The following is a 17,453-nucleotide window of genomic DNA, read 5'->3' on the forward strand; positions in this document are numbered from 1 at the left end:
TAGTATGGTGATGAGTATGTGCAAGAGCACATCAAAACATTATACACACTAAAAGAATAAATTTATTAAAACAGAAAATTTTTTGGTTCTACCACCTGAAGAATTGGATTAACGAAAGAGTGACTTTGCGGAGGATTCACTTAAAACATTCAACCTTAACCACCTGAGGCTATGAATAATTTGTCATGTTCTTCCTTAACAAGAAACACCAAAATTACAAGTAAGGAAGAGGCACAAAGAAAACAGGTTAATATAGAAATAAAACAGGTGACACTATGAGTCCTCAATACAATGACATAAGCGAACAATTTTTTCAAACTGAAAACAAGAATGTATGTGTACTTACAGTGATTGTAGTGACTGGTATACGGTTTGGGGTAACAGATTGTCAATGACTATTGTAAAATACGTATTTCATACAAACATTCCCATACAGTACCCCAAATTCTTATTACAGGCCTCCAAATATCCCTTATGTTAAAGCTTAAGAGAGTTATTTTTGGCAGTCATGACTTGTACACTTTCATCCACACAATTTCCCAGTTTCATGTGATATCCTTTCTATAGTTTCAAACAACATTTTGACGTCATTTCCTCTTGGGTATAAAGAGTGTTACAACCTGAGCTGTGCTCTAGAAGTGCCCAGGTGCCACAGGTGACTACCTTTTACCCTTGGGCGACTGGGAAACTTACTTTTTTCATATAAGCTTATAAAATGCTGGGCACCCAGGATTTCATGGTTAAGAACCTTTATGATCGTCATAATTTTTCTTAGACCACAGCGTTGACAACTGTACCTTGATTTGACCTCCAAGAGTGACCAAGTCTTCAATATCCCAGGCAGTAGCAAGACCATGATATCTGAGACTAGTTTGGGTGCGGATGGTGTGAACTTTCTGATAATACCTGCAAGTGGTGCCCTAAATAACATTAAAAAATGCTTCAGAATTACAATAAAGACCATGCTGTGTGACTCATTAATTGTTTTAAATACATATGCAGGGTGACCTTTTTAACACCATTGGTCCAAGCAAAACATGGCAATTAGTTGGACATTTTTACACTTACATGAAGTGCATAGGAAACACTATCCAATAGCTCAAAAACCTAGTGTAGGACAAACTTTTTGATCCAGTTTGGCCAACAGGCAGGCAGGGTGTGTTGCTTTTTTTATCGTAAGATAGTAAGAGTGGCTTGGAATTAATAGACCACTAACTTTTGGGCTACACCTGCACAGCTCTTGGCTAGTTAACTGAAGCAACTGTTATCCAAAGAGCAAGTTTATTTTAATGTTTTCATTTCACCATCAAGGAGATATGAGAGTTGAGAAGTTATTGCAGAGGTTGCAAGGGGCTCATGATTCTAAAAAGATATAATTGAATTAAACGACTGTTCCAGATATGCTCATGTATAATAATAATAAAATTATTATGTACACAGAACTGGACGCATTTAATGGGCATGCACAGAGTTGCTTGATTTTCTACTTATCTATTTCCTGTCAATACGTTTATTGTAAACCTGGGTAAAAATACATTTCTACAAACCATTGAACCATCCAGTAACTTTTTACACTCTTCATTCTTGTTTTTCCCCTTTGAAACTACTGGATGGACACAGGAGTGCTCCCGACTGGAAAGTATGGTCATCCTAAATATAGGAGAATTTCAAATCAATGACACAGTCACTACAAAAAAAAATTATTACAAACCATGGAAGGTGTAGTGGTTGAATGGCTAGCTATTGAATTTAACTATAAATCCCAAGATTCAGAGTTCATGCTTGATTTTTGTTAAATTGTCTTTCTTGTTTCAATTTCTGTCGTGTAGTTTATATCCTTAGTTTGCTTAGTTTGTCTCCTTGATCAACAGAAAACCTGACATCTCGAACCTGTGAGACATTAATTAAAAGCCTAATCTCAATAGTCATACCTCACTTTGTTGTACACAGTCTTCCTAAGTTCCCTTGAAATCTGTGCTATTTGCTTGTGTGTTCTAGTTCCAAAGAAAATTTTTGGAACCCTGCAAAAAATGATTTCTGTTACAACTCAGCTATGTTTAGTTCTTGTGCACAACAGAGCTATCCACTCAAGACTGACAAGCCATACAAATGTAGTCTTACTCATCAAATTGTTTCATTGACACAGTATGTGCAAATTATGGTCATGGCGAAAAACACTTTAAATGGATATCATCAGGGCTGTCAATAAGGACCATAACCCCGTAACAGCTGCCATGGCTGAGTATGTTTGATAGGCCCTTGATGTTAAGGGTGAACTTGCCTGTAGTTGATACAATTCATCCAAAAAGAAACAAGTTTGCTACAGGTGTGAAGATCAAGGCTACAGGTGAATGATAACTTAATGACAGCCCTGATCATGACAGGTACAAATAGTGGCACTTTCCTCTCTAGTCAACTTACTTTAAGTTTTCTGATTTGGCATCACTCTTGCCAATATTATCGGGGGATAATTTGTCTTTCTTGTCATTACTATCAGTTGCAGTTGGAGAAATGTTCTCCCTTGCTCTGCTTGCTGTCAACTCAATGGTCCATTCTGGAGGCTCACAATCTCCATCTTCAACTGACCCTCCAAGGGGTGTCTGGACACGCCTCTTTTTAGATGATGACAATGCCTAGTAAAGCAATGTCTAATGTAAGAATTTTTTTGACTCTATAATGGGAAAACTTGGATAGGACTAAAGCAGAAGACAGGTTAACTCTGAAAAAGTTTTGGATCATGTGTACTCTAGTTAACTGGGCATCCACAGTCAGGTGTCAATTGATATCCTCAATCGACCAGTGATCGACACTTGATCAGCAATTGATCGGCATCCCAATCAATACTCGGTTGACACTCTATCAACAGTCAGTCGACAGTCGGCTGTGTGTCCACCAACTGCATATGCATCAATCGAAAATTAGTCAACTCTTGACCAACTGTTGAACAAGAGGTCGATCAATTGTCCACTAAGGTATTGATGGATTGTCAATCAAGCATCAATCAAGTGTCCATTCAGAGTTGATCAAGGGTGTTGATTGAAGGTATTGCTCAACACTTGACTGCGGATGCATTTGGAACACATGATTGGAAGATTCTAAGGGTTGCTTCTGATTAGGTATTCCAAAGGTCAGTCACCATTAACTACAAAAGATAAAAACACAGTATAACTGGAAGACTCAAACCATTTATGACAGATTTATAAAACCATACCAGTTCCATGGCTTATTCCAAAGTTACCTGTATTTGGTTTGTACTGACCATGCACAAAATAAGCATAATCGGGATTCCTAAATTTGAAGTTATTACACTGCATGGAGTGAAAGGTATATACCGTAAATCGTCGAATTAGTGCATGGGGCACTTATTTCAAATTTAGAAGGAGACATGGGGTGCTTATTCAAGGAAGGCACTTAATTGCGGGGAGTGGGGGTGCTTTTTTAATTTTTTTCAAATCATGGTCTGATATGATCAGGTTCTTTCCTAATAAATGTACACGCCAGTCCCTTGGAAGGATCGTGTCTCTCTTGAAGAAATATGTAATGTAACCTCTTTAGCCGGTCTACGCCTGCTGCACAAGGTTGGTTGGGCTTTAAGCAATGAATCAGCAAATCTTCACTACCATCTGTTGTGATGGTCAATGTGCAGTGCTTGAACGAGTCGATAATCACTTCAGCTTGTGATTGAACATGATCAAAACTATAAATCTTTTGTTGTCTCAGCACTCTTCCATAAACCAGGGGGAGGGGAGGGGGCACCTATTCCAGGATAGGCACTTATTTTAAATTTTGGCCAATAGGAGGGGTTCTTATTCAAAGGGGGCGCTTATTTGAGGTGAGGCCCTAATTCAAGGATTCACGGTAACATTGTTACAACTCATGAAAAGTACGCTTTGCTTTAAAATTACATTTGTTTTTGGTCAGGTATTTTTATGCTACTTTGACAATTACCATGTACTGAAATAAAATCAAAATCACGGTTTTAACAATGAAATTCATTAATTATAGAAACAATTTGGAATGATTTCTAACAAAATAAATCCAGCCATGGTCTATTTGTGTTTGCACTTTACCTGATTTCCTGGCATTCTGAAGCGCTTCTTTGCTGACTGGAAATCGTCATCAGTTGGGCTCCCAGATTCATTGTCTCTCCTGGCAAGTGATTCATTCAGATCTGTGACAAAAAGATTCAGAGAGCAAACTTGTTTTTGATGAATGAATAATTAATGCTCACACCCTCAAAACTGGTTTGCAAACACCAATTAAATTTATTATCTTTCCAATACTTCTTGCCAAGGAAAAGTCACTTCAAGAAAGAGCTAGTAGAGCAAGCCACTCCTTGTTTGGTTCTCATCAACATTAATGAACAGTACTATTCTTGGATCTCAAACATTTCTCTGGCTTGGGAATGAAAGCAGGTTGTGAGGTGTCTAATTACGGATGAAGTGCTTGCTTCTCTGGCCAAACTCCCCTTGCCAACAACATGAACAACACAGCCTGATTTTGGCCAAGAATTATTCCTAAGACCTGGAGAAATGAGGACAGGCTACAACAAGATAGAGAAATAAATGTTTTCTGCCACCATCACAAAATCAAGGATGAGAGGGTGGACAAGATAAAAATACAACACTAAAATAATCTACCTGTACATGCCACAAGAGAGTGATAATAATCTGTATAACTGAAATTTTACATGGGCCATGCAGGGGTTTCATTAACATTTCTAGCAGGAGGGCAAAACTATTTGAACTGAACTTCTAATAAAAGAAAAACTTTCTTCTAGATGGTGAAACCAGGCAGGCAAAATCGTCCTCACAATCAGTCAATTCGCCCAGCGCCTGGCCCTTAATGAAACTGCTAGGTGTGTTGCCCGGCCACTGGCAGTTAACTCCTTTTTGCATGATTGCCCAAAGGGGAACTCACACTACATGTATATGCTTTTCAACCAACCTGACAACTGCACTGGAGTAGCCACTGCTTCGGTATTAAGTGGTACTTCACTAACATTTTTGTGCAGTTGGATAGTGTCACTCTGATGGAAATAATCACTTTTGATGGCATTTGCAGGATCTGAGGAGCCAGTAGAGGTAAGAACATGTTATTATGACTTGAGTCAGTCATCAAAAGCACATTACCAGTTATGCTGGTAGAAAAGTGACACTCTGTCAGGCTATTCTGATGACTCTTCAAAAAATATTGTAAGATCAGCCACCCCTTCAAACAATGATGGCCCTGACATGAAACACTGTGATAACAATGGGTAATGTGTTTAGGTATTTAATGCTGATCACTATCAACACATAATGAGTTAAATTATCTTTCATCATGTTTCAATATCTCTGTGATACAATCATTCATAAGATGATAGCTACGTTACAAAAAATTTTTCCACTAAACCTGTTGGGAGAGGTTTTTCTTCTTCTCCACATGTCTTACCACAGCATCCATCACCAAATACTTCAGCTGTAAAATAATATATTAAAGAATTTAAAAAGAATTCATATGATTCATATCGGCCTCATTCATGACCAGAGCAAAATGAAATTAACTTACCATTCATTTGTTCCTCAAGTTTTGCCTTCTTATCTGTTTACAAAGTAAAGAAGAAAAATTATCTTCAAGTGGTAAGCCAGTATAATTAAGGTATATTCACCAAGTACTGACAATGAGCCCTTGCTTCACACAAGTTATAGTTAATTAAAATTTGGTCAACACTAACTCTTCACCAACAGTCTACTTAGCAACTGTTGTTTTAACAATTCAGCTAAAGCTGCATGTAGTTTTAGATGGATTGAATGAATCAATTCTAACAAAGATTTTCAGTAGTGTTTATTTGTTTTATTTAAAAGTTGATACATACCATATTCTGCTGCTTGCCAGGCCAAACAAGAACATAAGAGGGCTAGACTCTTTCCACTTCCTGTAGGACTCTCCAGGAGAGAGTTCTGTTGCCTTTCAATGCCTTTAATAATCTGTGAAGCAACAAGAGGGTATCAGTCAAAGAGCATGTTGAATCAATGAACATGGAAAATGCACAAAAAAAACATTTTCTTGTTACTTTTTGTGTGTGGACTTTGTTTTGTTTTCTCCTTTTACAGGGGTTTCATTGAGGGCTGGGCACCAGACAAATTGGCCTGCAATGAGGACAATTTTGCCTGCCTAATGTGACCATCTAGACAAAAGTTTTTTCTTATAAAAGTAGTTTTTCTTATGAAAGTAGACAAGTGCATTGTACCTGTACTCAATTTTCAGATTATGCATAAGCATTAGATCAGAGATTTTCACAAGTTTTGTCCCTGGAAAACTATTCACTTCTCAGAACAGATGGGGAAAATATCCCTGCATATACTCACATGGGAGTAAAGTATTTGTAAGTCAAATGAGTGAATGAGTCACTAGCCTTATAATGTGCAACCGCTGACATTATTGAGAGCTAACCATAAACAGGCTAACCTGCAATCCTGACCAAAAGCCTTGGGACATTTTGCACTTTTGCCCACATATGTTCTTTCTGTTCACCTCCCCCTCCCCACCCCCAACACAATATTAATTTTGATCCATCCAGAATAGACCCACTATTTCAACATTGCTTTGGGAGGGGGGCAGGGGAGGAAATTTTAGTAATCAGGGTCTGAAATTGCACTTTCCTGGTCGCCAGTGCGACTTAAAATTTTGCACTGACGACCAGAATTTCACAACTGGTCGTCAATGGGCGATTAACTATTTCATGCCACGATTGCACAAACAGTAACTTTGATTTTCAGTCAAAATTTGGCTGAAAATCATTGATTAAAATAAAATTCAAAGCCGCCCGCCAGCTGGTCACTTCCTTTTTACCTTTCCGCTGCTTTTGAAGTATAAAGCTGATTTTCCTGTTATTATAAATCTATCACAACGCTTTATGGCTACGATCAGTGCAAAGCTTCGCCACCACGTTTTTCAGCGGTTTCTCATAACATACGTATTGCGGGCGCAAGAGGCCCCATGCGTTCTTTTGCCATGAATATTTATTCAGGTGATGTGGTGTCCAAAGATGTTCTGAAATCGTTCTGTAATTTATTACAAAGTGGAGACGGAACATGCATGAAGAAATTAGATGAAGATTTAGATATTCTCTGGGCGTCAAAAGGTGGAAATGTAGATCTGTCAAAGTGGTCAAAAGATGATTTCAGCACTGGTTTGATTCCTGACTACATCGATTGCAAATATTTTGCCAGCAAGCCCGTGGCGACCAAAAATTTTAGTTTCTATTTCACTGCAAAGGAAAAATTTTGCACTTTTTGACGACCACAGTTTTCCATATGGCGACTGAAAAAAAAAATTCAGTCGCCAGTCAGTGCCTGCCGAAAAAAGTTAATTTTGGACCCTGGTAATGAATCTCCTCTTTGAAAAAAAAGGTTCACTATTTTTGGTAAGTGTCCCAAGGACTTTTGGCCAGGATTGTGAGTATTATTCAGGATAACCTCAGTGATATTCAGACACTTCCTGGACAGACAAGCCCCATCTGCCCTCTAAACATTGGACAGCAGAATATTTGCAATATACAACATTGGAGAGGATGTAAGGGAGTGGGAAAGAGAAAAGCCTGGTGCGTTAAGTATCCTAATAACTACTGTAATGATTCCATAAAGTGCCCATGTAGCCTAAAATAGCAATCAATTCGATTTACAAAAATTCCAGCCATCTATTTGATTCGCACATATCATAGTGTGCGAACAGAATAGATGGCTGAAATTCAGGCCAACACCTTTGGTAACTAATTAATAATAAGCTTAAATTAATAGTAATGGGTGTTTTATTACTGGGCTTAGCATTTCCCAGCTGTGTTCCCTGTGCAGGCGTTTGTTTTGAGCATGTGCAGAGGTAGCTTTTCAGCATAAACCATGAGGACCAACGAATTTTACTCGAGTTCTCACATCACCAAGGCCAATCAGTTTTTAATGGTTTGTGCGGTAGTTAAGTTTACTTATCATCGGAATAACTGGAACTGTGAGTTTGTCTCACAGTGCCTCACGTTGGAATAAACGTTGAAATTTATGGCTAGGTCAGGGTCAGGTCAGGTCAGGTCTGGTCAGGGGAAATGTCACCCATTGTTGTGATATGTGTCAATAAGCCTTCATTACACCATTAGTGCATTCACCTTGATCTTCATGATACATCTCTGAGGGTCCTACAGGGGTTTTCTTGTGATGTGTGATTAGCTGATTTTATTTTCCATGAAATGCGAATTTAAGAAATTATTCTTCATGATCTGTGACCTGAAGGTTTTGCGTGACCCGTGAAGAACTTGAATTATGAACCGATATTCGTGATTTCACCACTCTGTTCTTCGTGATTTTGAGGAAAAAAGTTCTGCAATCGTCTGCAATCATATGGAAACACACTTCTGCGATCATCTGCGATCGTCTGCGATCATCTGCGATCAATTGCGATCATGCGATCATATGGAAACCAAAGTTCTGCGATCTGCGATCGAGACGTATCCCATAAGATTTTGAATTCTGACCCATGATTCAACGCTTCTTTACGACAAAGCAACCGCTTATTTGTTGTAAACATGGCTGGCGTTGAACAAGGTAACGTTAGTAACGAGAAATTTATGGAGGAAGTTGCGCGATATCAGTGGGTTTACCACCGTGACAGTAAAGATTTCAGAGACAAAAACGAAAAGGCTAACTGCTGGGAAAAAATCGGGGAGAAATTTAATTTATCGGCGGCTGAGGCAGAGGTCAAATTCCGCAACATAAGAACTGCGTATGGTCGTTATCTGAAGCGATTGAAAACGCTACCTTCTGGATCGGGGCGAGATGCAGTGCCAAGAGAATTTCAAAATAGGTTGACTAAAAGAAGAAATAAATTTGTTTGCACCAAAATTTCCTTCTCCACGTCCGCCATATTGTTTGCTGCGATTTCCCGCCAGCACAACACGCGTGTAATTTTGACAGTTCCGCTGTCCGAAATGTATGCAACAGTCGGCTCTGCGATCACTTGCGATCGTCTGCGATTATATGGAAACCAGCCTTTGCGATCTCTCTTTGCGATCGTCTGCGATCGTCAGCGATCATATGGAAACCAGCCTTAAGTTGTAAATGGCATATAATATTAAACTTTTAGTGTCATAGTTTTAGATAAAAATAAACTTAATTAACGTAATAAGCCAACAAGATTGAACGCTACACAAATTTTGATTTCACTTTCGATTTTGTTACGTTTTGCAGCCATACTTTAGTTTTAATAGTCGGAATAAATCTTCTACTTTACTGCTTTCCAAATCTTGAAAGACTTAGAATTTAGTTAAGACTTACCATATTCATCATAGACAGCTGGGTCGGATAAGCTTTGCAAGGGAAAGCAACTTTTACGCCATTGATGGTGTACACGAACTGCCCCTCTTCTGTGTCCATGTTTGATCGTGACCAGGGTTCCCACACATGCAACTGCTGTTTTCTAAACAATGCACGTCCTCTTGGCTAATTGCGAACAAAATATGAATTATTTCGAGATAAACTGATCGCAATTTAGCCAAACTGGATCTTAATCGATACGAAAACGAAGGCAAAAGTAATTTCGAACAGCCATTTTGGACATGGTGTGCTGTTTTTCCCGCTCGCTCTCCGGCCAAAACAAAATTCGCGTCCAGTTTTTCTCGTTCGTCGCCCGTGAACACATTGGTGAAGATCCCCACGTGGCCCAGGTTTAAACCCGAGACCCGATGTGATCTACTTACCGTATCAATAGTAGGGATCTAAAGTGCAGAACAATATTTTCAACCTACCAGTCAGGAATGATCAAACTAATAAGCGTTAGAGAACGGAGAAATATAAACGAGAGACCAGTCTTCTAGTTTTCACAAAACAAATTAAGATAAGACTCACATACTAGTATCTACAGTTCAAATCAGGTTGTCATCAATCACAGGTTGTCATGAGCTTCTTACGGACTATAAACATTTGGCGGAAGGATTTGACGTGTAGTCGTGATTGCCCTCTTATTATCATTATTTTTTTTTTTTTTAAGCGATTGACCCGATTGTTGTACAAAGATCGTAAAATGTTGTAGTTTTTTATCTGTGTTCGGGGTCTTGTGCTGCTGCATTAGATGGGGAGTACGTTTCCACATATTTTTTAGCCGCATCTAATAGGTAGTTCTTCGTATGGTTGTAACTCTTAGAATTTGAGGCTACCTGTTTCGTTCTTAGCCAGTACTTACTAGATTTGGCACAAGTCGACCTCATGAGTTTCAGGGTCGAATTACTCGCACAGCTAAGACATCGAAGCGATCTTCGATGTTTTAGGCTGCGAAGACAAACAAGACAATGGACTTTTCTGAAAGTCTAAATACTTCCCTCTGCATCAGCTGATGACTGACTCCCGGGGGTGGTATTCTGTAAATCTTTGGGTAGGGGTGAGCCGCTAGAACACTGAAACCTTCACCCTGTACTAGACCATGATCATCTTGATTTTACAACCCTATTCTAGACTAGCCATCAAAAACCCCTACTCTATCCCAAACTAGCTATTTCCAATGCAAAACTTTACCACTATCGTATTCCAACATACGTTAACAAAACCAGTATTTTACAAAGCCTCTTCCGAGTTTCAATTTCTATTATACAACCCTGGGTAAAGAACCCTGTTTTAGACTAAATCATCCATACACTGGCCACTTTTCCGGTAAAATACACCCTATTCTAGACCGAAACTACCTGATTTCTATACCCTATCCCAAACTAAACTGCCTGAAAACCATACCCTTCACAGCGGCACATACCCGTATAGCTTAATTATGGGAGTACCACTCCCCCTTCGGGACTGACTGACATATCCTCAATTATCTTTTCACATTGAATGTGTCGTGTTAGGATGTTAGTATAGTCAGAATCTGTCAGCATTCGGCGATCAAGTTTCTTGAGGTGAACAGGCGGATGTACACAAGCCTTTGCACTCTAAGAGTTTTATTTATTCTTTTTTTTTTTTAAACATTACAACCTACAAAGTCCTGCAGTAAATAGTCCAATTTACCTGTGTCAGTATTTGGGGCTCCATTTGGCAATATATAATATGGATGATAAAGAAAGAAAACTTTCCACAATCAGCTGAGACAATGCCTCTTTCATTCCATCTAGAATATCTTCACTAATATAATAAACCAAAACTAAAACCTATAGAAAACATATAGAACTACTTCAAAAGTGGTTCGTTTTGCAATAAGAAACTATTATTAACTGTGTCATGCTTATCTATCATAAACTACTGAGAAGCAACCAGGCTCCCAGGAGCAGTTGAAGCTAAAAAAAAAAACAAAAAAAACTGGGATCTATTGAGTTAAAAACAATAATTGCTTCTCAAACTCATTAATAATTCATCAAGTTTAAACAAAGGAAATCATGACTGTGATGGCATTTGGATATCTGATCTTAATTAGCATAGATTTTTACAATTTTATTTCTCCGTTTTCTCCTTAGATTTAGCTTTGATTGAGAAGATATATCAAACACTCAAGACAGTGAGTTGACCACATTTCCAAAGACCTTGAAGTTTGTCAAAGATAGTCTGCTCTGCATCGTATTTCCAACTCCCTTCTTGGTGTTTGGGAATGTTGTCAAATATGGTCTGTCATGTTTAGTATACTACATTCAAAACAGGTGCAAAAAAAGATCATTGGTGTGACATCACTGCTAACATTTCCTCAGAAAACAAACTATTTTCTACCCTATCCCATTCTTCAACTCATGAAATCTCTACCTTTTTAATTTATATACCTCCAGCTTGAAAATGTTACAAGTCTTTGACAGAGCCTCCTCATATATTCGTTTTAATAGATCACAGCTTGGATGCTTGCCATATTATCATTGCTCAATAAAATGTTAAGTTTTATAAAGCTTAATTATATTTTGGTGACGACAACCTGATCTGAGCTCAACATAATTTGAGACCTTCAGGTTTTTTTTTTTTAACTTATTAGCTATATGGTAAAAGTTAAAAATAGTAGCTAACCCAGGAATAAATGACTCTTACCAGATCTCGACATCATTTTGACAATGACTAATTGACATCAAAGCAAGAAATTTAAATCCTAAAATGTAAATGGTAATAATTATATAACTTTAAGGTTCATCCTTTGCCAATTCAATGTGGAGCTTCATGTGTTGTCGAATTCTCTCCAGCCTCATTTTGTTGAACTTATTGTCATAGAAAGGAGCAAAGAAAAATATCTGGAGAACAAAGATAAATCAAACAATTATTAATATTATATTTGATTAAATAAATAAGAATTTTTAATCTAAGTACATGTAGTATGGTGAACTGTAATATTAAAACTTATTAACATTTCTGTCCAGCTAGCTCTGTGACTACAATGTTCCTTCACTGGATGTATAATATACTAGGGTTAATGGAAATTAAGTTCTCAAGGGACGGGTAGATGGCAAAACATTGCATCTCAAAAGAACTTGAACGAACTTGAAGGCTGTGGAGGACTTGCAAGTGAAAAGGTTGGGGATGCTTGTCATCTCGTTTAGGGGCGTAAATCAGGAATTTTGCGCTAACCTAGGGTGTTCAGGATGAAATGCCACTCTTTTTAGCCATCAAGGTATCGTTTAGGGTTATACGAAGAGAAATAATAAAAAAAATTGTCAGTTTGTTTCAAAGTGGTATCTTTAGAAGTCAAATAAAGTTTTGACTATGCTCACATAATTTGGATTGACCCCGGGTTTGAAAATGTCTTTGATATGAGAATATTCATTTTAAACTGATTATCACATGATTCATGATCATTTAACTCCTACCATGTTCAAAAGAAAGGCAAATGGAATCATAAGAGGAAGAAGACCAGTAGAAAATGACCTTGCCTGTCAAAAATAAAATATATATTAGTATGAGTTATGTTCTTATTAGCATGATAGGAAAGCAAAAATTTATTATATGATGACAAGAACATTATTGATATCAAATGTAATACTCATCTTGGCCCAGACTGAAAATGAATAGCCAATAAGTCAAAATCTGACCCCCCAGAGGGGGAGAACTCCCTGAAATGGGCTATATAGGTATGTGCGGCCCCAAAGGGTATAGTTTTTCAGCCTTTGTGGTCATAATTAAGTTATTGATTTTGGCCATTTTATTCATAAATAGGGTATGGTTTTTGCACTCAAGTCCTGTTATAACTGGGTATGTTTTTAAGAAGCTACTTTTTCATCATTATCAATAAGACCGTCAACAAAACCCCTTTGCATATTATATTTATGGCGATTTAACATTGGTCTAAACTAGGAAACTAATTATAAGGCAGGTCTGAAACAGGGTATTGATTTAAAGGTCATGTCATAAATAGGGTCGTGAAAAATGCAGATTTTGGTCTACTCACAATGATATAGAGCAAGTGTTTGGGAAGCGATGTGCACACCCCCAACCCAATTTTCTGGGAGTACCCCCCTGGGTCCTGACCCCACCATGAAGCATACATCCATATACCTTTAACATAGCAAAGGCTTTACTTCATTTTATTACTGACCTTTGCAAGCGTTCCCCTTTCTTGGCCTGGTTGAAACTCTATTTCTACAATATCCAGCCACTCATATTCTGTATAGCTAAAAATTTGTACAAAATTTCTACCCGGTCGAACCTGAAAATCAAAACGACAACAATGTAGAATTACAAAAAAGATGTCAAACAATTTTAACTGCAACCTAGTCTTCATCATTCTAAACAGGTTTTACTTATTAGTATGCAGCATGAACCCATGCCAGTAACAGTCCTGATCAAAAGTCTTAGGAAACTTCAGCATCTAAATATCAGGCAACAAATGATAGTTATAATTGAACTATGTATTTTATTATACACCCATGTGCACCCCATCAGTCTTCATTTTTCCTGCAAAGAGCCTGCTCGCAGCTGGTAAAAATCATTAGCATGATTTTGATTTTTAACTCATCAATTCAACCTAACCACAATATTAGGGATAGCCAATCACTTCATGGTAAATCTCAAACTTTGCAAGATGGTGAGACTTACATAATTATATTTCCTCTGAGCCTGAGACTCAATGATATAGTCTCAGCCTTCGGAACGAGATCGACAATGCGGCAAGAAAATTCAAGATGAGGGGACCCAAGAAATTTGACTAAAATTCTGCAAGATGCATATTTTAGAATGCATAATCATTGTAAACATCATTATCATCATGTACATGAACATACCTTATTGATATGCATTTTTTCCTTTTCACTAAGTATTGCTACAACTGATATGACATGCTCCAAACACACCTCAGGAGTTGCTTCTGGTATGACCCAACTTTTAATGAAGAGAACATGCATAAGAAACCAGACAACATTATTGTCACGTGAAGGCATGATTGATCATCGCAGTTATGCACACAACTTAGGCAGTTGTGAAATTAAAGACTGAAAATACTCAGGCCTGAACGGGATTCAAACCCATGACCTCTGCGATACCGGTGCAGTGCTCTACCAACTGAACTATCAAGCCATCTTGGAACTGATCATTTTGTGAGTTTGCAATCTACCCATAGATGATGAAGAATACAAGTGAATATATGAAAGATTGTATATTTGAACTGCAGAGAAAGATATAAAGACTTTTTCTGCGGTTAAAATATATGATCTTTCATATATTCACTTGTATTATTGTCATGTGACAATAATATTAGTTCATCAATGTAATGATATCCCACAAATTTTTCAGGGTTACAAAAGATAGTAGGAATATCACATGTCAAACAAACACCCATCTACTGTTACCATCAATTAAGTTACTATTACTTTTTGTCAATCTCAGGATTGTCTGTGGATCATGATGATCATTAATAACTCGTGAAAATTACCCCACTAATTGATTCAGCGTTTAACTTAAATATATTTGTAGGGCCTATATTCTTGATTTCTCCACAAAATTTGACTGAGGTGAGATCTGCTTATAAATTATATATATATATTATTACAACCATTAATAATTCAATGTTTACCTAACAGTTCAAATTTTCCTGTCAGACATGTCTTAGAAAGAAAAAATGAGATAAAACTTAATTAAAAACAAAATAAAGTTTTAAAAATTAAAATGATGAACTGCAACTTGTCAGCTCTGTGAAAGAAAATTCTACTACACTTCTAATATGAATTAATCGAAACGATGTTCTCCTTAAAACTGATGAAAAGCTTATAAATTATATTTTGGTTAAGTGTTGTTACATTTTGCTTTGTTATATGTAACAATAGGGAAACATATTTACAAAACTGAACATTAATTTTTTGACGATTTATTTGAATCATTGTTTGGAAGGCAAAAAGTTTACAGGACCTGATTACTAACTGACAATGCAATGACAAAGCTGGAACTCACAGTCAAAGTACCAAACAGGTTACTTTTTAATTAAGCTTAATGCAATGTATTGAAAACATAAACTATTTAATTGTAAAAGTACGTGCCTACAAAGGTTAACCCAAAATACATCATTAATAAAGTGATAACCATGGGCTAATGCTATGTCTAGCTTCTGTCTGGTGTCCTAGTTTTCAAGCTAGATAATCGAATTTATACAGAGAACTACCGAAGTTAAAGAAAGAAGCAACTCAATCAACAATTTTACAAAAGTAAAGCCGAATTATCATACTCACGTTTCGTTTCTGCTATGTAGATTCCTAATTCCAGGAACCCACATAGCCGGTCTCAACGCGCCCTGAATTGGGGTCTGCCACATAGCACAGCAACAATCGGCAGAAGCCATTTGACCACAACTGCTTTGCGAAATCACTCACTCGCTCTTGGACAAAACTTGATACGCCTTTTCGTGTCAACAATACAGTTGGAGGTCCAACTATTAAAGATGTTTAAGATCCACAAGCAAATGCTATATACCAATAACGATACGATCTCCAATGAAAGCTAATAAAACTTTAGTCCTATTTATACAGCTGCATCCCGTTTCATTTAAGCTAAAGCGGATAAAAAGCTACCGGTAATAGCAACATACAAATCGTCGAATTTACGAGCAAATGTAAATTTTCGTGACTTCAGGCAAAAACATCCAAGGCGCATTTAGTGGCCGAGTAATAGGTGGCGTGGTAATTAGTCAAACAGTTCTCATAGAAACAGACAACTGTTCTTTTTCCGCCACGACATTCTGAAGGCAGAGCGCTGATTAATTCTCGTGTTGTTTTTCGAACCTCTCCAGGATTTCCTGTTAGAATCTATTCAGGGTGCTTTTAGCAAAATGGTTGCAGCCTTATCATTATCTAAAGAGTTTCTGATTCTGAAAGCAACAAAGATCGAGATCTAGGAACGGATCCTGATAAAAAGATCGGAGAGCATGTCACCCGAAAAATTTGTAGGAAGATCGATAGCGTTATCGTTTCCTGATGGCCTTTCTGATGTAGTCAGTCAGCATTTTATGGAAAGGGACGACGAGATCTGCTTATGAATTACTATGTTATTACAGCCATAAAAAAATTCATTTTTTACCTAACAGTTCACATTTTCCAGCCAGTCGACATGTCTTTAAAAAAAAATTGAGATAAAACAAAACAATTTTAACTTTGTGAAGGTAAATTCACACCTTTAAGTATGAATAATGATTTAATAGTATGAATAACAATTTAATTCAAACTTTTTCCTCTCAAAATTGATGGAAAAACTTATATCTTAAATCAGTTCATTTACATTTTTATAATTTTACGTTATGTAACAATAGGAAACATTACAAAATGTAAATGTAACATCTAGATATTTTAATTTATATTTTTGACAATTTACTTGAGTCCTCAGTCTCTGTTTGAAGGGTAAACAGTTTACTGAACCTCATGGCTAGCTGACAATACAATGACGAAGTGGAACTAACAGTCAATGGAGAAAAGAGTACTGAAGTACATATTTGCAAGAGTTAACCTAAAATACATCATTAATAAAGTGATAAGAGTGGGCACGCTGTGTCTGGATTCTTTCTAATATTCTAGCCAGTCAAGCCGAAGATGATTAAATTTATGCAGAGAACTGGCAGAGATAAAGGAAACTTTATAAAAACTGAATTATTATACTCACGTCTCATTTCTGCAGTGTAGATTCCTAATTCCAGGAATCCACATGGCCGGTCTCAGTGCTCCCTGAATTGGGGACTGCCACATAGCACAGAAGCAATCGGCAGAAGACATCTGACCACAAGTTATTTGCAAAATCACACACTCTGCCTTGGGCAAAATTAGATTGTAAGCTTACGTGTCAACACGCAGTATAAACAGTTGGAATTCCACCTAAAACTTCACCAAATATATACGATCCCTGATGAAACTAAGTCCTTTCACAGTTGCATTCCGTTTTAATTTAACAAAAGTGATCAGAACGCTACCAGTTTGTACAAAGCATCAGATTTACGAGCAAACGTTAATTTTCGTGACTTCAGGCAGAAACATCCAGGCGTATTTTGCGGCCGAGCAGCAGGTGGCG

At 37.3% G+C, this 17,453-nt stretch overlaps 2 protein-coding genes across 3 annotated transcripts in view; both read right to left on the reverse strand.

Moving 5' to 3' along the window:
* LOC145463413 (Fanconi anemia group J protein homolog) overlaps positions 1 to 9,720 on the reverse strand; it is a 37,768-nt gene extending 28,048 nt beyond the window's left edge. Inside the window, exons 1-10 of the mRNA XM_081447168.1 lie at positions 9,303 to 9,720; positions 5,858 to 5,969; positions 5,551 to 5,583; positions 5,395 to 5,460; positions 4,948 to 5,067; positions 4,071 to 4,171; positions 2,422 to 2,633; positions 1,932 to 2,021; positions 1,548 to 1,650; positions 798 to 920 (exon numbers count right to left, since the gene is read on the reverse strand). Of these exons, the coding sequence (XP_081303294.1) occupies positions 798 to 920; positions 1,548 to 1,650; positions 1,932 to 2,021; positions 2,422 to 2,633; positions 4,071 to 4,171; positions 4,948 to 5,067; positions 5,395 to 5,460; positions 5,551 to 5,583; positions 5,858 to 5,969; positions 9,303 to 9,401 (1,059 nt within the window). The 5' untranslated portion in view covers positions 9,402 to 9,720. The remainder of the gene's footprint in view (positions 1 to 797; positions 921 to 1,547; positions 1,651 to 1,931; positions 2,022 to 2,421; positions 2,634 to 4,070; positions 4,172 to 4,947; positions 5,068 to 5,394; positions 5,461 to 5,550; positions 5,584 to 5,857; positions 5,970 to 9,302) is intronic.
* Positions 9,721 to 10,954: 1,234 nt separating this feature from the next.
* Positions 10,955 to 17,383, reverse strand: LOC145463421 (uncharacterized). 2 transcript variants are annotated; one of them, XM_081447173.1, is made up of 5 exons: positions 17,052 to 17,383; positions 14,195 to 14,291; positions 13,510 to 13,620; positions 12,785 to 12,847; positions 10,955 to 12,211 (listed from the first exon to the last, which is right to left on the reverse strand). In XM_081447173.1, exons 1-5 carry the CDS (start codon positions 17,159 to 17,161, stop codon positions 12,104 to 12,106), a joined length of 489 nt encoding a protein of 162 aa, XP_081303299.1. In that variant the 5' UTR covers positions 17,162 to 17,383; the 3' UTR covers positions 10,955 to 12,103. The 2 variants fall into 2 exon arrangements, with proteins under 2 accessions (XP_081303299.1, XP_081303300.1); XM_081447174.1 differs by lacking the exon at positions 17,052 to 17,383 and adding an exon at positions 15,632 to 16,669.
* Between the last annotated feature and the right edge of the window lie 70 nt (positions 17,384 to 17,453).

Source organism: Orbicella franksi, chromosome 12 (assembly GCF_964199315.1).
Source record: "Orbicella franksi chromosome 12, jaOrbFran1.1, whole genome shotgun sequence".
NCBI lineage: Eukaryota > Metazoa > Cnidaria > Anthozoa > Scleractinia > Merulinidae > Orbicella > Orbicella franksi.

What these genes read in the sequence shown, in the direction of transcription:
- LOC145463421 (XM_081447173.1), bottom strand. Translation starts at nt 17,161, where the DNA reads ATGTCTTCTGCCGATTGCTTCTGTGCTATGTGGCAGTCCCCAATTCAG. An exon ending in AAAGGGGAACGCTTGCAAAG is followed by an intron (nt 12,848 to 13,509) that starts GTCAGTAATAAA and finishes TATTTTTGACAG; the next exon opens with GCAAGGTCATTTTCTACTGG. An exon ending in TTGCCTTTCTTTTGAACATG is followed by an intron (nt 12,212 to 12,784) that starts GTAGGAGTTAAA and finishes TTTGTTCTCCAG; the next exon opens with ATATTTTTCTTTGCTCCTTT.